Consider the following 17,631-nt stretch of genomic DNA (forward strand, 5'->3'; position numbering starts at 1 on the left):
CCTGACAATCGGTCTGTTTTTAGGTTTCCTTCAGGGTCACGTGATCAGAGGCCGTCATGTCAACATATAAGTTTGAGGTGTGAACAGGAGCTGCTGATGGTAAGCTGTTACCATGACAACAGATGTTTGTGCCAGACGCTGAAAAACTTCATGTCGATCAGTTTGAATCTGAAAGTTAAAACCTTTAAAACCTGTTTTTCCTTCATTTGTTCTGAGTTTATGTTTAACAAATTTCCCCTCGGGGATTAATAAAGTAACTACCTAACCTAACCTAACCTAACTCTAACCTAACCTAACCTAACCTAACCTAGCCTATCTAACCTATAGTTTCAGCTCACTGCTTCCTTCATTCCTCCAACACCGGAGGCTCACATTCCTCTGTCCCCTCCTCCCTCCTCCCTCCTCTTTCCTCCCTCCTCTTTCCTCCCTCCTTCCTCCTCCCTTCTTCGGGGCAGCAGAGCTGGAGGTCCGTCAGCAGCTGGAAACTGTGCATGTGTTCAAGAAACCAGAGAATCAGAGCTGAGAAGAGTGAAAGGAGGAAACGGAGGCGAGCTGCTGCGTTCAGGGTAAGTCCGGATCTTTTCTGTTCGTCTCTCTGGACGTTTCAGACTTTTTAAAGCTTCTTCATGAGCTGCTGTGTGAAGCAGGAGACTTGAGGAGGACGGCAGTACGATGAAGATCGCTCCTCTCAGGACTGAAACCTCTTCACACCTGTCTGGTGTCTGGTGAGACGTTCCCACGTTGACCACATGAATGCAGACTGAGCATGCTCAGTAGACAGCACCAGAGACGTCCCACCAGCCGAGCCGGCTAACTTCCTGTGTGGCTTGATGCTAACGTGACTTTTCAAGTGTTTTCAAATAAAGTGGAGTCTGTAAGCACGTGTTAGGTTAGGTTAGGTTAGGTTAGGTTAGGTAGTTACTTTATTAATCCCGAGGGGAAATTTTTTTTCGCTACAGCAGCATACAGAAGCAATAAGATAATAATAGAATAATAGAAAAGCAAGTTCCACCTGTTCCTCGTTGTCCTTCCCTCCTTGCTGTATTTAGTCTGTGAGCTCTTCTTCCCTCGTTGTCACTTTGTTTCAGTTTCCTGTCTGTTGCTGCATCTTTTGAACTGTGTGCGAGGATGAAAACCAATATTTGAAGGTTGTTTGGGTCATCAGCTACGATTCTGTGGTGGAAATCAGTGCATGGGCTCAGGAACACGTAAACATGTGGAGCTGATGTTGATCAATAACTCTGAATACTTCCTGTTGATGTGTCGCTGCAGACCGTCTGTGTTTGTGTTTCACAGCTTCCGTGTGCTAGAGGTTAAATCATGGGGACCAATAACCTCACCGTGACCTCTGACCCCGCCCGGCCCCGCGGCCCCTTCAGCAGTATCAAGGTCCGACTCCGCTTCGCTTGGTTTTAAGTTCAGCTGCAGGAAAGACGAAGAGAAACGTTTATTTATTCCTCCTCCTTCTCCTCCTCTTCCTCCTCCTCCACCTCCTCCTCTTCAGTTCTTTGTGTTCTGCCACAGTATGCTGCAGTTGTCTCAGCTGCTGGTGTCGGGTTACATGAAGAGCTCCATCTCCACCATCGAGAGACGTTACGGTCTCTCCAGCCAGAAGGCGGGGTTTCTGGCCGCCTTCAACGAGGTCAGTTTCCTGTTTCTGACCGATCACTTCCTGTCGACCTCCATCAGGTCCGGTTTATGTTTATTTAAAGTGTGTGTGTGTGTGTGTGTGTGTGTGTGTGTGTGTGTGTGTGTGTGTGTCCAGGTGGGGAACACCGTCCTCATCGTCTTTGTGAGTTTCCTCGGGAGTCGAGTCCACCGGCCGCGCTACATTGGGGGCGGAGCTCTGCTGGCGTGCCTCGCCTCGCTGCTGATGGCGATGCCGCACTTCCTGAGCGGAGCGTACCACTACACGGACCGCGTCAGCTGTGAGGCCACGCCCACAACACAACCTGACTTTAACCTAAACTTAATCCTAAAGTAAGTCTAATTTAAACCTAACTTGAGGCTAACGTAAATCTGACCTGTCCCCTCTTCCTTTCCATTTCCCATCAGCCTCCAGTGACAACAGCTCGGGTCTCTGCCAATCAGGGAGCAGCGTCACCACCGTACCGTCCAATCAGACCTGCGCGGAGCAGGATAGCCCTGCCCAGCAGATGGTCTACCCCCTGCTGCTGCTGGGTCAGCTGCTGTTGGGCATCGGAGCCGTCCCCATCCAACCCTTCGGCATCTCCTACATCGACGACTTTGCCAGCAGAAAGAACTCGCCACTCTACCTCGGTAACAAGCACTTCCTGTTGAGTTCGATCAGTTCGATCAGGTTGATCAGGTTGATCAGTTCGATCAGGTTGATCAAGTCGATCAGGTCGATCAGTTCGATCAGGTTGATCAGGTTGATCAGTTCGATCAGGTCGATCAGATTGATCAGGTCAATCAGGTCGATCAGGTCGATCAGTTCGATCAGGTTGATCAGTTCGATCAGGTCGATCAGATTGATCAGGTCAATCAGGTCGATCAGATTGATCAGGTTGATCAGTTCGATCAGGTCGATCAGTTCGATCAGGTTGATCAGTTCGATCAGGTCGATCAGATTGATCAGGTCGATCAGTTCGATCAGGTTGATCAGGTTGATCAGTTCGATCAGGTCGATCAGTTCGATCAGGTTGATCAGTTCGATCAGGTCGATCAGTTCGATCAGGTCAATCAGGTTGATCAGGTTGATCAGTTCGATCAGTTCGATCAGGTTGATCAGTTCGATCAGGTTGATCAGGTTGATCTCTGCCGACTGTTTCAATTCACTCACATTTCAGAAGTTCAGCTGAGCATCATAAAAATAAATAAAAACATGATTTAATCAGGTCATGTGATCAGAACAAAGTTTAGACTGGACGGATCAGAGACAGAAACGCTGCAGGCTGCAAGTCCATGAATGGACGGAGACACCTGAACCTGAACCTGAACCTAGGCCTGAACCTGAACCTGAACCTAAAACTGAACCTAAACCTAAACCTGAACCTGAACCTAAACCTGAACTTGAACCTGAACCTGCATTAAACCTGAATCTGAATTAAAACTGAACCTAAACCTCACCTGAATTAAACCTGAACCTAAACCTAAACCTGAACCTGAATTAAAACTGAACCTCAACCTAAACCTGAATCTGAACCTCAACCTAACCCTAACCCTAACCCTAAACCTAAACCTGAACCTCAACCTGCATTAAACCTGAACCTGAATTAAACCTAAACCTAAACCTGAACCGGAATTAAAACTGAACCTGCATTAAACCTGTACCTGAATTAAACCTGAACCTAAACCTAAACCTGAACCTGAATTAAAACTGAACCTCAACCTAAACCTGAACCTGAATTAAAACTGAACCTCAACCTAACCCTAACCCTAAACCTGAATCTGAAACTGAAACTGAACCTAAACCTAAACCTGAACCTGAACTTGAACCTAAACCTGAGTTAAACCTGAACTTGAACCTGAATTAAACCTGAACCTAAATCTAAACCTGAATTAAACCTTAAACCAGGAGTCTCGACACCACTTTGTCCTCAGACCTGCACAGGTGGTGCTGTGACACAGTGTGGTCCCTCTCCCTGCAGCGCCCCCTGCTGTGTGGAGGTCAGTGTCCACCATGAACCAAAACTAAAGTTCGTATAGAACAAACTCGGCTCTCTTATCGTCTGTCTTATCGACAACCGATCAGCTACAAACATGTGAAGTTATAATTTGATCAGAGCTGCTGTTTTACTAATGAATGACATGATGTTGTCATGGAAACTCCTGAAGCTGAACTGTATTTAGATAGATAGATAGATAGATAGATAGATAGATAGATAGATAGATAGATAGATAGATAGATAGATAGATAGATAGATACTTTATTAATCCCACAGGGACATTTTTACGTTCCAGCAGCATTTACAGGGCAAAAATATTGATAATTAAAAAAAAATGCACAAATATTTTTAACAATAAACTAAAATAGAATAATATTAAATAAACTAAACTAAACAACAGTGCAATGAATTAAAACAAAACAAACAAAACAGCAGTGCAAGGGTGTCATTGTTGTGTGCTGGATTTAGCGAGGGGTGAGTTTTTGTTTTATGCGGTGGCGGTGGGCAGGAATGATCTCCTGTATCGGTCCTTGTGGTGAAACCAGAAAACACCAAATAAAGCGTTTTCATGTTTGATCATGAGATGACAGGATGCGTCTCCTTCCAGGGATCCTCCTCGCCGTGACCTCCATCGGCCCCGCCCTCGGCTTCATCACCGGCGCCTTCATGCTGCGATACTACGTCGACTTCAACACACTGACCAAAGGTGAGGAGATGCTCAAAGCTGATGTTTCACAGCTGGACTGTTTACACTCCACTTATTTGAAAGGGAAGGGAGGACTTCCTGTCTCTCCACGGTATGAAAACAGAAAAGAGATGATTAATGAGGGTCGTTTCCTCAGAGGACAAAAAACTGCAGCTTCAATCAAACAATTCAGAGAGAGATGAAGTGATGAATCTTCTGTGAACCCGGTTTTAGTTTCTTTACCAGATGTAACCATCAGATTTCTTCTTGATGTGAAGACGAGCAACAGAGTTCAGATGGATCAGACGAGTTCACTGAAGGAAATGATGCTGAAAACAGGAAATGATGCTGAAAACAGGAAGTGTCACTTCAAACAGATCGTTGTCTTACTGATAAAAAGTTCCGTCTGACCTCATGCTTAAATCTGAGAATAGAACAGCTGTTACACAGCATGGCCACACCTCCAACGAGAACCAACGAGAACCAACGAGAACCAACGAGGACCAACGAGAACCAACGAGGACCAACGAGAACCCACGAGAACCAACGAGAACCAACGAGAACCAACGAGGACCAACGAGAACCAACGAGAACCAACGAGAACCCACGAGAACCAATGAGGAGTCGATATCGACCTGAGACCTCCTCCTGCTCCCCCTCTTCCTCCACATCCTCCTCTCCCTCCTCCACCACCTCCTCCCTCCTCCCCCTCCACCTTCTCCTCCTCCTCCTCCCCCTCCCCTCCTCTTCCCCCTCGCCCCCTCTTCCTCCATATCCTCTTCCCCCTCCTCTGATCAGATTTCACGTTTCTGTTCCAGGACGCGACAGTTTGAAGACGTTCAGTCGACGTTCGCTTGTTCGACGCCGTCAACATTAACGCAGCTCAAATGGAAACCTGTTTATTTTTACCATTTTGTGTGTGTGTGTGTGTGTGTGTGTGTGTGTGTGTGTGTGTGTGTGTGTGTGTGTGTGTGTGAACGTACAGAAGAAGGAACAGGTGTGTGAGCCTGTCAGCGTCTCCTTCAGGGATTGAAGGATTATTTTCTGTTGTTGATGCTTTAATTCAGAGTTTTATTGCTCAACAGGTCGCTGACTCATCAAACAGTCGGCGCCTCGTTTTATTGGCTGATGTTGAGCTTTTCTGACGCACGACTTGGCGAGTCCTCAAAAATACTCAGAGAAGAATCTGAGGTAAAATATTCACGATGAAGCAGGTGGTTTTATTAATAATTTTATTGATTTATTAATAGTTTGCTGTACAAACTAAACATTTTCACAAAGCTGAAACCAAAAAAACACATATTTAAGAAATTAATCTTGACAAAATGAAAAGTTGAGAAGCTCCACAGATGATTTGAAGTTCGGACAGGGAAACTTTATTTAAATAAAATACAGTCAGACTGAAGCAGACGTTGAGAAAGATTTGGAAACTAAACTGATGTAAGAAGTCGTCCTGGTTTTATATCGGGAGGTTTTATTCCTGTTCATCCTTCACGAGTAATTCTATAAAATAAATTCAGAATAAAAACATCATGAGTCGTTTGGGAGACGTTCCTGTCGGACAAGTCGCAGCTGAAAGCAGGCGGCAACACGTTGGTTATGAAATATAAACTGAAGCAATGCGGTCACACCTGCAATGTTAATCATTTTAAAACAAATTTCAAAATAAAAGCCTGCTGGGTTAGGACTTCCTGTGAAAATATCAACCTGGGAATGAGAAAGAAAAAGATGAAAAGCTGTTTCTGCACATTGGCTCGTTTATTTCATTCACCTTTTGGTTGAAATGAACTTCGTTACTGTTCAACCAGCTGGATTTATTTGACTAAACTGAGTCAGACGTTCACAGATTGTTTTAACTTTGTGTTTCATGTCTCATCGAACCACCGAGAAGAATCTGAAAAACTCAGTTTCCATCCGTCCTTCGTGGTCGTTATCAGTAAAATGTTCTTCTTCTGCAGTTTAATGAAACTCTTCATACACATGACTATTGATGATGGATTGGTTGTTATAAAGACGTGTTTGGTCTGCAGACCAGATCAAGTTGGACCCTAAAGACCTTCGCTGGGTCGGCGCCTGGTGGCTCGGCTTCCTCGTGGCCTCCTGCCTCCTCTTCCTCACCGCGCTGCCGTACCTCTTCTTCCCCAGGAACATGCCCAAAGAGGTGAGTCTGGGTCGGGGGGGGGGGGCTCTGGAAATGGTCAACAGACCCCTGATTAGTTTCACCTGTCCCTCGTTGTCCTTCCCTCCCTGCTGTATTTAGTTTGTGCTCTTCTTCTTCCCTCTTTGTCATTTTGTTTCAGTTTCCTGTCTGTCGCTGCGTCAAACCACCTGAACTTTGTCGCCATTGCAACAGGGTTCTGCGACATGTGTGTTGAAGATTTTTTTGTTCTTAAAGAATTTTAGCCAGAATCTGATGCAAAGACAAAAACCATTATTTGAAGGCTGTTTGAGTCGTCAGGATTCACTGCTTTAAAAACAGCTGCGATTCTGTGGTGGAAATCAGTGCATGGGCTCAGGAACACGTTAACGTGTGGAACTGATGTTGATCATTAACTCTGAATACTTCCTCATGAAGGTCGTTTGTCCTCTGTGTGCATCACCGTGCTGCGTTCAGGAACACTCTGAAATTATTGATTGAACTTTGTATTATTTAGATTAAAATCTTCAAATCTAAATATTTAAAATAATCTTGAATGGCAAACAGAGCTGTAGTTGAAGTAAAGACAGTAAATACAGCTCTGCTTTATTTCTGCATCACAGTGTGCGTGAGCTCTCTGTTCTTGGCTCGGTTCCTGAAGCAAACCGAAAGTTGATCTCTGCACATGTTTTATCAGTTAAACTTTCCAACGGTTGCGCAACACATTCCAGAGACACAAACAACAACTGCAGCCAGACTTCAGTTTAAACAGCACAGATCTGTAACTCAGGTCAGAGGTCAAACACCTTCCAACAGTTTTATTCTGACTAACAGTTGTTCAGAGGACAAAATGAGCCCCTGATTTGATCACATTGCGTCCAGATGTTTCCTCAGTTTAATAAACTTTAATTTTCATGAAATGCTGATTATCGGAGTGTAAATGAAACAGAAGTTCAGATTCTGATCTGAGACATTTTCGTTATTATGAAACAGTTTTCAAAATGGAAAGTTAAAGTGAGGTTTGGTTTCAGTCATCAGTTACATAAATCTGTGGACTCTGAACAGATTCAACAGCTCAGCGTTGAGCAACAGTTCAGATCTGTGACCCAGTTAGACGTCCAACGTAAATATCATAAACCATCCCCTGCTGAAATGAAGAGCGTCAGCAGACATCAGGACGTCCGGTAACTTCAGGTTTTTTTGTTTTTTTTTAATGATGCTGTAATCTGACAGTGAAACCCAGTGAGAGGTCAGAGGTCAGACAGTGATGGAGCTGCTGTTTAAAGGAGCATGACGTGGTTAGAGAGGCAGATTTACTTCAGGAGGTGGAGGAGACCAAACATGGAGCTCAAAGAGGGAATGACTCCACGTTAACGATCATGTTAACTGATTATTATTTTTGATCAACGTCCTCAGTGTTCAGGGAGAAGGGCGCCCCCTAGAGGAGCTAATGATGCTACACCCTTTATAATGTTATCACAGACGGATTCTCCTGAACTGGAGAAACCTCTCAGGTTCGTCTCGACATAAACCTCCGAGACGTTCAGGGTCTCTGCGAACCTCCGAGACGTGCAGGGTCTCTGCGAACCTCTGAGACATTCAGGGTCTCTGCGAACCTCCGAGACGTTCAGGGTCTCTGCGAACCTCCGAGATGTTCAGGGCTTCTGAAAGCAGACAGACTGGTTTCACTTCCTGCGTCCACCGTGTGACATTGTCCTTCCATGTCTGTGCAGGACGGAGAGGACGAGGTCGAGTCGGAAACGGACAGGAAGCAGCCGCAGACGAACACCCCCCCACAGGAAGTCTCTCTGCTCCACTTCCTCAAAAGTGCGAGTCTTTTCCTGTTTCTGTTTCCTGTCTGACTTCAGGGCTTCAGTTTTATCTCAGGCAGGATGCAGCGGTCCTGAATGTCCACTGCTAACCTGACCTGTCCTGCAGGTTTCCCTCGGATCGCCCTGCGGACGCTGAGGAGTCCTGTCTACCTGCTGGTGGTTCTGGCTCAGGTGAACCTGGCGGCGCTGCTGTCGGGTCTCGCCACGTTCATGGCCAAGTTCATTGAGAGACAGTTCAGCCAGACGGTGTCCTTCTCCACCATGATGATCGGTGAGGAACATAAATTCAGATTTATGTGTTTATTATAAAGTAAACACTCTTCATCCAGAGAGAAACACACACAGTGTGTAATCAGAAACTGTGTGTTTGGACTTCCAGTAGGTTTGTGATGTCACAAACTCACATGGATGTCACATGTTCGCCCTCACCCACGCCCACTGTCCAACCTTTAATGAGGAAGAAAACATTGTGTGGTCGTTTTGTTGCGGCGCTAAAAAGACTAAATAACACTTGTGATTGGCAGAAACACGTCTCACTCAGAAAACAGTCAGCCAATCAGAAGAGAGCATCACTGAGGGCTCACTGAGTCTTAAAGAGACACAAACAGCAGAGAGAAGCTGTAAAACTGGACTGAGATGATTTTTGGATCTTTAAACTGAAAATAAAACATGTTAAAATATGGAACATTTAATTTTTACGTGAAATGTCCAAATCCCGGAGGTGCCCTTGAATGCATCACATCCTAAACGTGTGAAATGATGTTTCACACACTGTATATGATGTCATGTGTTGTTGTTAAATTGATCAGCAGATGATCAGAACCTGTTGTTCTCCTGATCTCCTCCAGGGGGCGTCGGCATCCCGCTGGCGGTGCTGGGAACCGTCTTGGGCGGAGTTCTGATGCGGAGGTTCAACCTGTCGGTCGTCGGTGCCAGCAGGTTGTGCACAGCGGCCATCTTGCTCTGCGTGTTCTCCGCCCTGCCGCTGATGCTCATCGGCTGCTCCACCCAGAAGGTCGCTGGGATTTTTCCCTCCAGGTAGGAAAACACCTTCAGGTCACCAACTAATGATGGTGGTGATCTTCAGCACTGCATTAAAAACACACTATTCTGAAGTGGAAATCACTGCATGGGCTCAGGAACACTTGTGAAAACCATCGTCTGTGAACACAGTTCATCGCTGCGTCCACAAATGCAGGTTAAAACTCTCCAAAGAAGAAACCAGATAGAAACATGATCCAGAAACACCACCGCCTTCTCTGGGTGAAAGAGGAGAGGGACCATCCAGCTTGTGTTGTGTCTAATATCCATCTTCAACATGTCGTGTCTGCGGTCTTTAAAATATAAAAACTGTTTCCAGCTCTGGCGGCTCGTCCTGCAGCTCCTGTCGGTGTCCCGCCGAGGCCTTCAACCCGGTCTGTGGGTCGGACGGCGTCGAGTTCAGGTCTCCGTGTCACGCCGGCTGCATCGCCGTGAAAACGGACTCCAACAACAATGTCGTAGTAAGAATCCTCCCATCATTTTCCACATCTCTTCTTCTGCTGTCAGTCGGTCATCTCTTTAAAAATGGTGGAAATGTGAGGATGGAGAGACTAAACTAAAAACTAAAACTTAAAACTAAAATAATTAGATGATCAGATGTTATTCTGGTGGTGAGTCAGAAATGTGAGTTTGGATTGTGAGGTTCTGTCCAAATGTGCAGGAAGTGACAGCACGTCCCTGAGGTGAAGTGTTGCATCATCTGTATGAAAACATGGAGGAACGTTCACCATCACTTTTCACTATAACACACGTGTTCCCTGTGACATGCGTGTTCATCAGAAACATCCCAGCAGGAAGTTAAAGGACAGCTTGAACACAATTTCTCATCACAGATTCATCAACACGTTTGTTTTCCAGGAAGTAAATCAAATTAATATAATTTATTATGATTTAATTCTCTTTTTCTATTTCCTTCTTTTATTGAAGCAGTTTGTAACAATTGATGATCATGAACTCTGATTTCTGTCTGTCTCTGCAGAACTACACCGCCTGTCAGTGTGTCAGTGGTCCCGGTGCTCCTGGCTCCGCCCTCCCCGGTACCTGTGGCAGCGGGTGTTCCCACCTGTTGCCCCCCTTCATGGTCCTGTTGGGTCTCACCAGCTTCATCGCCTCCTTCTCTCAGACGCCGTCGTACATGATGATTCTCAGGTAGGAAACATGGAGGAAGTCACCTGGAACATCTGTTCCTTCCCTGAAACCTTTCGACTCTCACCATATTTATTTATATTGTATATTATGATATTATTATATTATAAAAATGCACCGTCAGCATTAACAGCCACCAAACAAAGCTGCAGAGTTTCAGCATGATAAAAACACAGCGAGTGTCAGAACTGTTGTTATTACAGGATAAAAAAGAACCCCCCCCCCCGAACAAACAGAAATGGAGTCAGCAGTCGTCCGTTATCTTCCATCAAACATTCCTGCAGCTCAGATCTGTTTCAACACGCAGAAAAAACATGTTATTAAAGTGGAGCTTTAACCTGCAGTTCCACTGAGGACCACCAGGGGCATTTCAGATTAGGACTCTAACACTGATATGTTTGGGGGCGGGGCTCTTTGATTGACAGGCCTGGGGTGCAGCCAGGTTTCTAGTATTGGTGGGTGGGTCTTAGTGCCATTGGCTCCTCCCCAGCTCATCCAAATATGGTCACTTCTGGCTCTAAAAACAAGATGGCAGCTGGTGACATTTAAACACTTGTTGTTGTTGTTGTTGTTTTCAGTCTAAAGGAACATTTTGTCATTTTATTTAAAGAACATGTGATTTTCTGTGTCTAATAAATCACTACGTTGAATCTGAGGACATTTCTGTTGATCAGTCTGTCCTCATGATGTATCTCTCTGTCTGTCTCTGTCTCTCTCTGTCTGTCTCTGTCTCTATGTCTGCTGCAGGAGCGTCTCTGCGGAGGACAAGTCCTTGGCTGTAGGAGTCCAGTACATGTTATTCAGAGTCCTCGGTGAGTCTCTCAGGAAGCAGCAGCAGGTGTGACGGTGTCCTCTGGCGCCCCCTACAGGACATGTGTCTGTATTAAAGGTTGTGACCCGGTCTGTCTCCTCGCAGCCTTCATGCCCGGCCCGGTTCTGTATGGCAGCATCATCGACACCACCTGCATCCTGTGGGGCAACAAGTGTGGCAAGCGGACGTCGTGTCGCTACTACGACCTGGACCGCTTCAGACACAGGTAACCTGAGGCCCCGCCCCTTCCTGCTGCACCTCCCCGCCCCCTGCTGGCAACTAGTTACAGCAGGAGTTCCCCTTGACCTGATGCTCCGCAGACCTCTGAGGCTTCAGAAAGTTCCGGGTGGTCACATGACTTCAGATCTGTTTGTTTGTTTGTTTGTTTGTTTGTTTGTTTTCAGGTTTCTGGGTCTGCAGGCGGTCTTCGTCTGCGGCGGGCTGCTCTGCTTCCTGTTGACCGTCGTCGTCCTGCGAAGGAGAGATGGACGTCAGCAGGAAGCAGGACAACGAGAGAAAGGACGGTACGAGCTGGTGGGAGGACGGACACCACCTGAGAACACCCAGAAAGAACTGAAGACATGAAGAGACGAGGAAAACAGAGGGAGGGAGGACAGAGAGACAGACGGAGGGATAGAGGGAGAGCGGAGGGACAGACGGAGGCTGAACCAGGAGACACAGGAGAAGGAGGACATGTCTGACAGGAAGCTGAGACGTCCTCAGAGCGTCCACTGTCCCTCTTGAAGTCCAGACATCAGTCCTCAGACTGAAACTCACTTCAATGTTTTTATTTGATGATCAAATGGTTTTCATCTGGATATTTAATGAGCTGCAGTTCATCTGATGTCCAGCAGAGGGACCGGTGAACAGACCGACCACACACACACAACAGACACGCAACAGACACAACAGACACAACAGACACGCAACAGACACAACAGACACACAACAGACACGCAACAGACACAACAGACACACAACAGACACAACAGACACGCAACAGACACAACAGACACAACAGACACGCAACAGACACAACAGACACACAACAGACACGCAACAGACACAACAGACACACAACAGACACAACAGACACGCAACAGACACAACAGACACACAACAGACACGCAACAGACACAACAGACACGCAACAGACACAACAGACACAACAGACACACAACAGACACAACAGACACGCAACAGACACAACAGACACACAACAGACACAACAGACACAACAGACTCAACACAGACACACAACAGACACACACACACACACACACAACAGACACACAACAGACTCACAACAAAGAGACACAACACAGACACACAACACAGACAGACACAACAGACACAATACAGACAACACAGTCTGAGCTTTTATTCTGAAGGTCTCATTCTTTTTTATATGAATAAAGTTTATTTTGAAGAGATTTAAATGAGTTTGATTTTTTTTTTTACACCAACGGTTTGTTTATTAATAATCAGGTGACACATCTTTGAATAAACATTTCCTTCAACATTGTTTTTGTTCATTTTGCTGGTGTTGACAGTTTTTATTCCTGTTTTACTGTTTGTCCGAAACATTTTTATTGACTTTTATGAATTATAGTTTTTCTGAGAGAAACGTTCAGGAAGTCTGATGATTTTACGGATTTTATTCTCAAAGGCCAAAAGATGATACGTTTTTTTTATATTTCTACATTTGAACTTGAGGCAGAAATAATTTTAGTTTCTTCATCGTCTCGTTATTTGTTCCAAACTATCAAATGTTTCTGATTTAAAAACTCAACTTTAATAAAACAGATTTATTGTCTGTCTCACGTGGAAATGTTTAAACATCAGTGATCAGCGACAGTAAGTAGCCACTGTCATGGTCACGACCTGTGATCACTTCCTGTTTTATTTTGAAGTCCTCCCGCTTTATTTCCCAGACACCCATGTGTGTTTATATTTTTTTGTTCTGCTTCCTGTTTACTTGTTGTTTTTCAGACTGTTTGTGCTTGTTAAAGTCGCTTTTCTTGTCTTTCAGCCTCCTCTGTTTCCTCTGTCCACCAGGTGCCGCTGTGAGGTGAAACACCTGTTCAGGTGGTTTCCCTCCAGAAATAAGAGCAGCGTGTTTTTAAAGGCAAGCAGAGTTTTTGTTTCATATTTTATTTTCAGAAGTTTTCCTGAACATCTTCATGTAACTTCAGACAAACAAACAAAGTTTAAAAAGCTTCAAATAAACATGAAAAACCTTAAAAACCTGCTGCTGAACGGTTTGTTTACTTTCTATTCAATAAACTGCGTCTGATTATTGTTATAATAACAATAATAATAATGATTAATTACGAATATAATGTTCCATTAAACATACGCTGAAATCATTTTAGGATATTTTTTACTGTCAAACAGTTGAAGTGTCTTTTATTGTGAAAGGTCGTGATGATGTAATTTTAAATGAAATGAAAAAAACATGTTAATATATTGTTAGGATAAGAAAGACATGAGCATTATTGTTCCATGTTTCTGACATATGTTAACGTGATGGAATAATGTTAAATATTTAGAATAAACAACTTTATAATTCTGGTTCCAGACTTTATTGTAACATGTTGACATAAAACATACATGAAACATACATGAAACACATTACTGACTATTTTATAAATAATGTCATAAATGTTTGGATAGAAACAAGCAGAAATAAAACAGATAAAAAGTATTTTTCTCTGATTTGTTTTGTTTTTGTTTTCTGGTTCAGACAGAAACAATCTGCTGACTCATCAAACACACAAAAACATGTCGCTCATCGGTATTATTTTGAAACTCAGGTGCATCATGTGTTTATATAAATAACCGCAGTCACAAACAGGAAGCAGGATTTCAGAGTAAAGGTCTGTTTCATCATCAGACCGTCTGAAGTTAGAGGAAGTGAGACCAACCTCCGACCTCTCTGATCCCGTTAATGTTCTCCCTGGTCTGTGATTGGTCGATCAGTCACTCTCCAGGATTTCATAATAAAAATAATTTATGATTTATTAGAGCATATTTTAGCTTGAAATTATCATGTTGTGTTTGATGATTTAATATTAAATATATAAATATTTGATCTCTGACTGATGTAATTAAAACATGAGGATCGATAACATTCATTAAATGTCAGATTCAGTTTTTAATTATTCTTTAATAACTTCCAGATTTCAGTTGTAATTTTATTTCAACTTTTTGTGTCTAATTTGAATGTTTCAGAGGTTGTTGTTTAGATGTTCATAGTGAACCTTCAGGAGTCATGAAGAAGACAGAGAACAGAGTGCTGGCGCCCCCTGTTGGCTGTGAGAACATCACATGTTCCTCATTCTGATACAGATTGCAGACGCAGCGTGCTCCCAGCAGGGGGCGCTGATTTGTTACAGACAAACAGGAGGTGGAAACACGTGTCGGTTTCATTGTTGTTTTTATTTGATTTTTTTGAATGACAATATTTGATTTCTCATAAAAACCAGTCGTCAGTGTGTTTGAGTTTTAATGTGTTTCAACTTGAAAAGTAACAAATCAATTAAACATCCTGCAAACACCTGAATCCTCCTAGGACCCGCTAAGAGTGTGTGTGTGTGTGTGTGTGTGTGTGTGTGTGTTTAATGTGTGTGTGTGTGTGTGTGTGTGTGTCTGTGTCTGTGTGTGTGTGTTACATCTGCAGGTCTTTGGGGTTGACCACCCGGGTGTCTGTGTCTGTGTGTGTGTTACATCTGCAGGTCTTTTGGGTTGACCACCCGGCCGATGAACAGCAGCGCCCCCGAGGCTTCGTCCCGGATCAGGAACAGGAAGGGGCGGTCCACGCGGTACGTCAGGTGACTCGGTGTCAAGGCAGCGCTCGCGTACTGGTTCCCCTCCGGCGCCGTCTCCATGACGACCTTGTGATGGAGGCTGCTGAGCTTGGCGGGCTGAGCCGAGATCTTCTCCAGGTCGGGGTTGTCGAGCCAATCAGAGAGACCTGAAGAGGAGGAAGAGGAGGAGGAGCATGATGAAGATGAAGATGAAGGAGTGAGGATGAAGATGAGGATGATGACCTCACCGAGGTCATGCAGCAGCGGCAGCAGGTTGGTGGAGAAGCTGATTCTGAGCGCGGGCAGAGCGAGAGACACCCGGACAGGAAGCAGCGTCATGGACAGGTCCTGCACGAACTCGGCCGTCAGACTGTCCTCCAGCAGAGACATATTGGTCGTCACGGCGTCGGGCACGAACACGAACATGCTGACGTCGTCCTGCATCTGGACTTGAGCGATCTGCAGGACGAGGGCGGAGTCTAGAACCGTCTCAGAGACGCGTCTCAAACATGTCAAAGAAAAGAGACGCTCACCGTGCAGCTCAGGTCGGAGTCCGCTCCCATCTTCACGGGGTAGTTGTCCTGTTGCATCATGGGAACACGGACAGGCGCCCCGCTGTCCACCTGGAAGTTCTCCAGAGCGCCGCTCTGCCCGAAGCGGGTCGTCCACTTTCCTGATCACAGACAGAACACGGAGCGAGACGAGCCTGTAGTTCACCTGACGACCACCAGAGGGCAGCGAGGCGGCGACATTAACGTGTTTAGTCATTTTACAAAAGTCACGGAAGTTGCTAACGTTTCATAAAAAATCCACGATGACGCGAACATCGGTCGTCGGGGCGACGGTCACGTGTACGTAGACTTTATCGTTCTTCTTTCGTAAAAAAAACAAAACAGACTTTTAATCGCCACAAAATTTAGGAAAGTAAAACAAAACAACAAAAGATTTTTAACCAAATTTAAAAATCATTCGAATGTTTTTTCAACTAGCAGGGGGCAGCGTTCAACTTTTAGATCTACCTTTAAAGTAGGCAGCGGTTACTGGGTTCACACCGACGTTTCGGGGGAGGGGCTTGGCCAAGAAGCGCTGCACCTTCCCACCCGTCTGCTGCGACACCCAATCATTGATTTCCTTCACGTCTTTGGCTCCGCCCAGCAGCACCTTGGGACGGACTCCGTACTGCTGCTCCACCAGGCCGAAGAAGTCCTGCTTCAGACGCAGTCCTGAGAGGAAGAGACGGATCAGAGACGGAGGACGAGACGGAGGACGACTGGGTGGAAGACTGTCATCACGGAGACCAGTACTCACGGCGGGCCAGGTAGACCCGGGCGGCGCTGCTCAGTCCTTTCCCCCCCGCCCCGATCGACGCCAGCAGGTCTCGCAGCGTGTTGTGGAGCTGCAGGTCCTGAAGGGTGTGGTAACGGAGAACCCGATGGAGCTGCTGCTGCACACGCTCAGAACCTCCTGCAGGAAACGGGTCAGAACCACACCAATGTGTGTGTGTTTAATGTGTGTGTGTGTTTAATGTGTGCGTGGTTCTGACCCGTCTGTGTTTTTGTGTTTAATGTGTGTGTGTGTTTAATGTGTTTGTGTGTGTTTAATGTTTGTGTGTGTGTGTGTGTTTAATGTGTGTTTGTGTGTATGTGTGTGTTTAATGTGTGTGTATGTGTGTGTGTGTTTAATGTCTGTTTGTGTGTATGTGTGTTTAATGTGTGTATGTGTGTTTAATGTGTTTGTGTGTGTTTAATGTTTGTGTGTGTGTGTGTTTAATGTGTGTTTGTGTGTTTAATGTGTTTGTGTGTGTTTAATGTTTGTGTGTGTGTGTGTTTAATGTGTGTTTGTGTGTATGTGTGTGTTTAATGTGTGTGTATGTGTGTGTGTGTGTGTGTTTAATGTCTGTTTGTGTGTATGTGTGTTTAATGTGTGTATGTGTGTTTAATGTGTTTGTGTGTGTTTAATGTTTGTGTGTGTGTGTGTGTTTAATGTGTTTGTTTGTGTGTATTTGTGTTTAATATGTGTTTGTGTGTTTAATGTGTTTGTGTGTGTGTGTTTGTGTGTATGTGTGTGTTTGTGTGTATTTGTGTGTGTGTTTGTGTTTAATGTGTTTGTGTGTGTTTGTGTGTTTGTTTAATTTGTGTTTGTGTGTTTAATATGTTTGTGCGTGTGTGTGTGTGTGTGTTTGTGTGTGTGTGTGTGTGTTTGTGTTTAATGTGTGTTTGTGCGTGTGTTTGTGTGAGTGTTTGTGTGTGTTTGTGTGTGTATGTGTTTGTGTTTATTGTGTTTAATGTGTGTGTGTGTGTGTGTGTGTGTGTTTAAAGTGTGTGTGTGTGTGTGTGTGTTTAATGTGTGTGTGTGTGTGTGTGTTTGTGTGTGTATGTGTGTGTATGTGTATTTAATGTGTTTGTGTGTGTTTAATGTGTTTGTGTGTGTATGTTTAACGTGTGTGTATGTGTATCTAATGTGTTTGTGTGTGTATGTTTAACGTGTGTTTGTGTGTGTTTGTGTTTCTGTGTGTTTAATGTGTTTGTGTGTACGTGTTTG

The 17,631-nt window shown here is 44.8% G+C and overlaps 2 protein-coding genes across 4 annotated transcripts in view; one reads left to right on the forward strand and one right to left on the reverse strand.

Moving 5' to 3' along the window:
- Positions 1–461: 461 nt before the first annotated feature.
- slco2b1 (solute carrier organic anion transporter family, member 2B1) lies at positions 462–12,803 on the forward strand. 2 transcript variants are annotated; one of them, XM_069143973.1, is made up of 15 exons: positions 462–566; positions 1,297–1,389; positions 1,505–1,642; positions 1,766–1,928; positions 2,056–2,280; positions 4,237–4,335; positions 6,345–6,475; positions 8,185–8,278; positions 8,390–8,554; positions 9,132–9,321; positions 9,644–9,785; positions 10,304–10,473; positions 11,218–11,282; positions 11,387–11,507; positions 11,686–12,803. In XM_069143973.1, exons 2-15 carry the CDS (start codon positions 1,321–1,323, stop codon positions 11,864–11,866), a joined length of 1,953 nt encoding a protein of 650 aa, XP_069000074.1. In that variant the 5' UTR covers positions 462–566; positions 1,297–1,320; the 3' UTR covers positions 11,867–12,803. The 2 variants fall into 2 exon arrangements, with proteins under 2 accessions (XP_069000074.1, XP_069000075.1); XM_069143974.1 differs by having other exon boundaries at positions 463–566; positions 648–1,389.
- A 1,900-nt stretch (positions 12,804–14,703) lies between these two features.
- The window catches only part of serpinf1 (serpin peptidase inhibitor, clade F (alpha-2 antiplasmin, pigment epithelium derived factor), member 1), a 21,317-nt gene continuing 18,389 nt past the window's right edge, over positions 14,704–17,631 (reverse strand). For both annotated transcript variants that reach the window (XM_069143976.1, XM_069143977.1), the window contains 5 exons: positions 16,399–16,554; positions 16,110–16,313; positions 15,624–15,763; positions 15,339–15,549; positions 14,704–15,257 (listed from right to left, as the gene is read on the reverse strand). In XM_069143976.1, coding sequence (XP_069000077.1) covers positions 15,007–15,257; positions 15,339–15,549; positions 15,624–15,763; positions 16,110–16,313; positions 16,399–16,554 — 962 coding nt within the window. In that variant the 3' untranslated portion in view covers positions 14,704–15,006. The remainder of the gene's footprint in view (positions 15,258–15,338; positions 15,550–15,623; positions 15,764–16,109; positions 16,314–16,398; positions 16,555–17,631) is intronic.

The sequence above is a fragment of the Embiotoca jacksoni genome, unplaced genomic scaffold (genome assembly GCF_022577435.1).
Source record: "Embiotoca jacksoni isolate LCO1_2020_lvr unplaced genomic scaffold, fEmbJac1.0.p SCAF_118, whole genome shotgun sequence".
Lineage (NCBI taxonomy): Eukaryota > Metazoa > Chordata > Actinopteri > Embiotocidae > Embiotoca > Embiotoca jacksoni.

Coding starts and splice junctions, on each gene's coding strand:
- slco2b1 (XM_069143973.1), top strand. CDS start 1,321: ATGGGGACCAATAACCTCACCGTGACCTCTGACCCCGCCCGGCCCCGC. Junction 8,279..8,389: donor TCTGCTCCACTTCCTCAAAA/GTGCGAGTCTTT, acceptor CCTGTCCTGCAG/GTTTCCCTCGGATCGCCCTG. Junction 9,322..9,643: donor GCTGGGATTTTTCCCTCCAG/GTAGGAAAACAC, acceptor AACTGTTTCCAG/CTCTGGCGGCTCGTCCTGCA.